General features: G+C 50.5%; 2 protein-coding genes across 2 annotated transcripts; both read right to left on the bottom strand.

Moving 5' to 3' along the window:
- Window positions 1–463: 463 nt before the first annotated feature.
- EMH_0061940 (uncharacterized protein) lies at window positions 464–2,905 on the bottom strand (the record flags this gene model as incomplete). The annotated part of the gene is made up of 8 exons (XM_038022525.1): window positions 464–567; window positions 756–1,065; window positions 1,220–1,339; window positions 1,727–1,834; window positions 1,968–2,153; window positions 2,346–2,540; window positions 2,721–2,772; window positions 2,877–2,905. The coding sequence occupies 8 exons, from the start codon at window positions 2,903–2,905 to the stop codon at window positions 464–466; spliced, it is 1,104 nt and encodes a 367-aa protein (XP_037878379.1).
- Window positions 2,906–5,310: 2,405 nt separating this feature from the next.
- EMH_0061930 (uncharacterized protein) lies at window positions 5,311–5,987 on the bottom strand (the record flags this gene model as incomplete). The annotated part of the gene is made up of 3 exons (XM_038022524.1): window positions 5,311–5,391; window positions 5,557–5,674; window positions 5,800–5,987. 3 exons carry the CDS (start codon window positions 5,985–5,987, stop codon window positions 5,311–5,313), a joined length of 387 nt encoding a protein of 128 aa, XP_037878378.1.
- Window positions 5,988–6,541: the final 554 nt, after the last annotated feature.

Raw genomic sequence — 6,541 nt, 5'->3', positions numbered from 1 at the left:
GCGACATAGGAAGTACCCAAATGGCCCCGAATGGCAGAAGCTGTTGCTCGCATACCTCTTCGTTTCGCACACGAGTGAGGTGTAGTGCTCTTGTAGCCTCCATAAGCTGAGTTCGCAACTGTTTCTTCTTTGTCACTGCAGTCTCGTGCTGTTGTTGTGCTTCTTGAAGCCGTATCTTCATCCGATTCAGTGCCTCTTTTTCACTCGATTCTTTGTGCATCAACTCCTGCCTGAGTGCCTCCAAAGTAGCTTCTAGCTGCACGTATGTAGCCAAACCACCTACCTCACACTATCGTGTTTACGTGCTAGTGAGCAAACTACGCAAAGCTACCGTTGATGCCCGTTGCTTGTGCGTTTTCTCACGCAGTAGCAGCGCCGATGTAAGCGGCACCAAATTGACACCTGCCAGCATAGAGCTACGTAGAACACTATTGAGAGTAGCTGTGAGACTCCTACTTCTTCGTTAAGGGTTTGCGTCCTCAGGAGGGCGGTTTCTTGGTTTTTCGACTGCTGTTCCATCGTTGCAATAGTCGCTTCGAATTCGGCAGTCTGCAATTGGTGCGACTCCTGCACAGCAAGGGATTTGCGACCGGGAGCGAACCCATGTGCTCCCTGTAGTTGTCGCCAATCTTCAAGTATTACATCGCGTTTGAACTCAAATACCCTGGCCATTCGCAGCCCCTGTCTTACTTTTATTATCTCTGCCTCGCGCGTCAGCTCTTGCACTTTGCTAGAGAGCACGGTGACTTCCTCACGTGAGCTCCTTAGTTCTTCTTTCTGCTTCCAGTTTGACTCCTTCACCAGTTGAAGCTCCACAGATAACCGACTACTGTAATCCGCTGCTGCATCCAGCTCCACTTTAAGCTTCTGTTTCTCTGCTAAAGACTCCGTAAGATCCTCGAAGTGCTTTTTCGAGTAGCATTCGAGCTCCTTTGCTATCTTGGCATTTTCAGCTTCTAGACGAGCAACATCATCAAGGCGCCGCTGGGCCTCGAATTCAAAGCGCCGCGCCTCTTCAATAGCTATCCGTAGCTGCTCAGCTTTCTGTGCATCCCGCTGGTTAGCCTTGCGCAGTAAAACGGCCAGAAGCAGATGAATTCCATAGGTAAAGGAAGCCCGACCAATACGTGTGTCGCTAATTCAAGATTCTTGCACTCTTCTGGTTGTGGTTTGAGCAGGTTCACAACTTTGCAGCATTGACTGGCAGATCAGTTCTCACTGATCTAAGGTCAGTCGCAAGCATGGCGATCTCATTTGCCTGCTTCTCTAGCTCGTTCCTGAGAGCTTTCTCATCCGCCAGCGTCGTGTTCAGTTGAAGCATTGTTTCTGCCTGCTTTTCCTGAGATGGCCACGCGCAACAGATCCTTCAGCATGGCGGAAAGTATTTACAATTTTCTTTAAGGGAGCTCCAGAGTATATTGTTCTGTTGAGGTACGTCTGAATGCTTTTAGCTGTACATGATCTTGCACGAATGATTCTCCCCGCCGAGATTATAAACGGGCACTGTCTCACACTTATCTCTTTGATTCGAGTTTCGTCGAGAAGCAATTGCGCCCGCATCCGGTCGCATTCGACCTCAAACGCCAAAAGTCTCTTACGTTCATCCTCGAGCTTCGAAAAATAAGGCACGATATCACTCCAGTAAACCCATGTAAACAGCTTCGGCAGACGATAGTCAACCCTTGGCTGTCGTGGCTACTACTGCAACCTCATCGAACCTACTGACCCAGCAGTTCCTTTCAGAGACATCTTGGAATGCTGTTAGTGCCTGCTGAGCTTCCTGTAGCTCCTTCAGAAGCTTGGCGCTTTGCCGTTTCGCAAGTTCTGCCTCCCTCTGAAGAAACATAGAGGTGGTTTTACTGTGCAATTACTCCCCCCGAAGATACATACACATCAACTCTTACGAAGACCCATTAGTAGAACGTTGCTTGGCCCGTCAGCTTATAGTCAAATCGTGGTAGCAGCACCTGTATAAGCAGCAATTGCTTTTCCTTCTCAGCGTAGGCCTTAAGTTCTTCCTCTAGGCGCAGGATCTGCTCCCTGTCGACAGCATGCATCTGCCTGCAGCGCTCCAGAGAGGCGTGGGCTTGCTCAAAATCCTTTTGAACAGCACATAGTTTCCCCAGATCTTGCTGCAGGGATGCAATGTGGGCCTGTACAAAAGGAAGGTGTCAGAGGTCCAGCATAGCTTGAACAGGTATCCCTATCGCGCAGCACAACGCGAAGCACTAATAACGGAACGCACAACCCCAGTAACTATATGTTCCACGCTAAGTGGGCTGCCGTATTAGCTCCAAGTTGGGTTGTGAGGCTTCCCGTTTGCTTGAGGGAGTTTGTAACCGTACCATAGCCTGGGTGAATTCTTGCCTCAGGTGACTGTTTTCCTTCATCAGATCAATGCGGTCGCTCATTGCCAGTTCGGCCTCCGCTTTCGCCATAGAGAGCTGCTTCCGAGCTGTTTGAAGCTCAATTGCAGCTGAATCCGACGAAGCTCGAATCGCCCCATACTGCTCAGACAGCTTCGCAACTTCAGCCGTCTGCTGCATGTATTGTTTTCGCACTGCCGAAAGTTCCTGTGCTGTAGACATTTTTAATGGAGGCGCATAAACCCGATGCATGCATATTTTGNTCGGCGATGTCGCGAGAAAGCGTCCTATTTGATTCGCGCAAGGCTGCAAGCTGATGTTCTAGTGTTTCGACTTGAGGGGGTAGGCGCATACCATCGTCTGGTACGTACTGTGGGACTTGAGCAACACCATCTTGCGCGGTCGGCTGCAGAAACACAATCAGCATTTGCCTGGTTGCTGCTGTCTAGGTGCATTCAGGCGGTACGACTACAGCCCGCCTGCAGCAACTGGATTGGCTTCAAGGCTTACCGAAAGCGGCTGAAGAGGCCTTTCTCCATGGTAGCCATGAGGTGGTTCGCAGCGCATCTGATCCTGCAGTATTGGGCTTCTTCTTCGCCAGTGCGTGGAAGGCCCATGATCCCAACTGGGTACCCGAAAGCTGTCCGGGTGGCCTCCGCGATAACGGGTTCTGGCGGAGGAAACTCTGGGTGGCCTGGAAAAACCGTTTATATTCACCCAGCAGGCCTGTGGCTTGTCGCACACGTCTGGGTAACAATGCATTTCCGTAGAGACCGACGCAAATGAGAGAACTTTGCCCACTGGTTTGTCTCGGCAACTACCACAGTAAGTCGAGCATTCCACTTTCAAGGGATTGTTGCGTGTGGTCCAAGGGGCACTGCAACTGGGGCCAAATAATTCAACTGCAAAAAAGCTTCCTCTACGGGCGGCGCGATAACGACTCAAGCCGCAGCATTTTACCTCCAGCTCTCTTCCTCATACGGAAGGAGGCATTGTGCGGCAAGCAAGAACAAGTACACTCTTAAGTTTGTCCTCTGTGCGTTCGCGTTTTTTATCCTGTGCAGTGGCCACTTGATCTGAATACAAGCTGCTCTCTCTCTCTTTTCAACAGGCCTCGGGTCGCCAGGTATCCGGGATCGGAATTTTTTTATGAAGATCGCGGGGCAACCGACAACCTAGATTGTCTGGGACCCCATGGAATTCTATGCCTTCGCGTACTTTACCTTACTAAGCTGACCCTGTAGAGAGGTACTCTAGTGGAGGTTAGAACGTTGCGAAGGACCGAAAATAGCACGGCTTTCTCCACGACAGGTTAACACGGCTGTCAACAACGCCTGTGCTTCTGCGGGAAATCACCTGCAACTGCAATTCAAATGCGCTAAGCAAATGTGTGGCCAGCTACAGGCTTCAGGAAGCAAGAGGGAACGCCAGCCTGGAGCTCATTTCCACAGGTGATGTGATTTCGCCTGATGATGCCTGCACACCTGAGCAGCTGCGTGTTGCGCGAAAAAATACAAAACTGGAGAGCGCTTATCTCCTGAGGGACGAATATATGCATTCTATGTGCAATGGAAGGCATGCCCTTCAGCAGAAGATAGTGTTTTTGTCGAAACCTGAAGTTGCACATTTGTACGGGGTCACCGCACGGGGACCCGGGGCCCGACGACGATGAGGCATCCGTACGCCGCTCGAAATGCATCTGGCCTTGTAGAGGTTTACAGCATTTGCCCTAGGATCGCATTAACATTGAACATTTGGCAAACAAACTTCGATATATCCCTTGATAAATGCCACTACTACCGCCGTTTGGTGGGCACAGCGCCCGTCTGCACATCTGTGCTTATCCGCCCCACAGGCCGCAATTCCAAGATGTTCGTAGCCTAACCTACCATCGGTGAATATGCAAGACAAGCATATTCTCCAGTCATCATATTCCCTACGGTGTTCGCGAGGGACTATCATGGTGTGATGTGAGCTGTGTCCGCATTCTCGTTTCCATGTGTTACGCTTGGACGACTTTGCTGCATNCTTCGGGGAGGAGCATTCAGGGTTTTCCATTCCCTTGCTTTTGATAATTACAAAATAATTCCGCCTGCCAATGCTTATCCTTCTTCATTCGGGGTGATTTGCTGTAAAGGACTGGGTCGACGCATCTGCCAATCCTCGTATGTTTGTTGCATCATACACACTTAAGCCTGCTCTATGCGTCTTATCGCAGCGCTGCGTATGATCAACACTAGAACTCTGGGTTTATTTACTTTGTCGCCGACTCCACGGGCTCCACTTCAGTCACGCTTGCAGTTACAAGAAGCACTGTCATCAGCAAGCATTGTCCTGCCTAGGCTGCTACAGCAGCATAGGTAGCGTTCGCATGCTGCAGTGCTGAGTCTCTGCAACTCTTCATACTTCTAGGGAGAGTAGCTGCCAGCTTGAACGAGAATAGGCGTGTATTTTCTGTCCTTATCTTTTCTCTGCTCTAGCTCGTGAGTGCATGCGTAGGAACAGCCAACCAAACAGAGCATGAATACGGCATAGTAGCTTTGAAATTGGGCGTTTCGCTGGGATACCCACCAGACTAGAGAGACGAAGCCACCGCAGGGCACCCTACGAATCGGTTAGATCGCTGTGCATATTGAGGGACCAGTTCCATATGGAGTAATAAATCCCGTTACGGACTAGTGACCGCCAAACATCCTTGCGCAGCTACAAGCAGAATCGGTTGCATGTGGGAACGCTAGGTGAATGTCCACCAGCTACAAATATTTTCAGGCGCAAACAAAAAAAATCAATTGTCATTCACGTCACATTCTGAGCCAATGCGTCACAGAATGGATGTGAAGAAAAATGGCCACACCACAGCCAGGAGAATGTCTATGCCGCGGCGAGCCAATGAGTCACAGAACGGATGTGAAGAAAAATGGCCACACCACAGCCAGGAGAATGTTTATGCCGCGGATGTACCATTGGTCAGTCCTCCGATACTCTGCAGGCCCCTCTGGAGAGCAGTAGTGTATTCGTTTATGGCCTGCACAAGCAATTCAACAGCTCTTATCGTTGCTTCAAATCAATGGACACCTGTTGATCCTGCGTGGAGCAGTTAGTTTGTTGATGGAGGAGGATGCCAAATGCAACTAAACAGGCAAAGGAGCGCAGAGTCAGGGCAACCTGCTAAGGGGCTTTTTAGAAGCACCTGCAGAATCTCGTCGTCCGCCTCCTCACGAGCGCGGGTGGCAGCTGCAAGGCCCGCACGCAGCTCCTCAAGTTCTTCCTTAACGAACGAATGGAACTGCTCTCGTGGTTGGTCGCCCCTGAAAAGCATCGCACATATTCGTGTAATAAAAGAGATAGGGCAGCAGCCGTCTGCCTTCAAAACAGCAAGCCAGCATGGAGCTAGACATCAATAAGATTTTCTGTTGTGATTTGTCCGTCCCACCTGAGAAGCATGCCAATTTCCCTTTTGATCGACGAAACTTGTTGGTGACGCGCCGCGATTTCACTCTCAATTTTCATGTCCAAATTCTTAACGAGTTCCTCGAGCTTCTCCGCCGCCGCTTCTTCTCTCGCATTCCTCGAGCGAATTTCCGCTTCGAAAGCTGCCCGTGTGGCCTTGCAGCGAGCCATGAGCTCCGCCGCTTCCCGCTGAAGGCGAAGATAAAAAGTGCATAAATGACNGTGGCCTTGCAGCGAGCCATGAGCTCCGCCGCTTCCCGCTGAAGGCGAAGATAAAAAGTGCATAAATGACGCCCATGATATCACCAGAATATTTATCTTGTTTAGTTTGTTCAAGCAGAGCACGTCCCCAAAAAACGAGACAAACCGCAGCATTAGGCGCATGCACAAGGCCAGCCAACATAGACTCAATTAGGTGAAGCCAATTGCCTCCGTGTCGGTGAGATGTTTCTGCTTGGCCTGTCTGTTTGCTGCTTTTGCTGCTTATAGGACTGGGGGTCAGACTGATATCTTTGCCGCTTGTTCTCCTTTAAGGCTGCAAAGCCCCTGTTCCAGTTCCTCGCAGCGCGTTATGAGATGGTCGAGGGCACCCTGAAGCCATTATGCACAGCGGTTCCAGCACCGAGAAGGCAAATTAGCAGGCGGAAGGAGCCCTGGGTAGATATACCCCTTGGCGGCGGTGCTTTGAAGACTTTACGGGCAGCAGCATGGTTTTTGAATAAGAG

This window comes from Eimeria mitis, genomic scaffold, assembly GCF_000499745.2.
Source record: "Eimeria mitis Houghton genomic scaffold, Emh_scaff3065, whole genome shotgun sequence".
NCBI classification, from domain to species: Eukaryota; Apicomplexa; class Conoidasida; order Eucoccidiorida; family Eimeriidae; genus Eimeria; species Eimeria mitis.
Note: the sequence above shows the minus strand (reverse complement) of the source record. Positions and strands in the feature narration are given on the sequence as shown.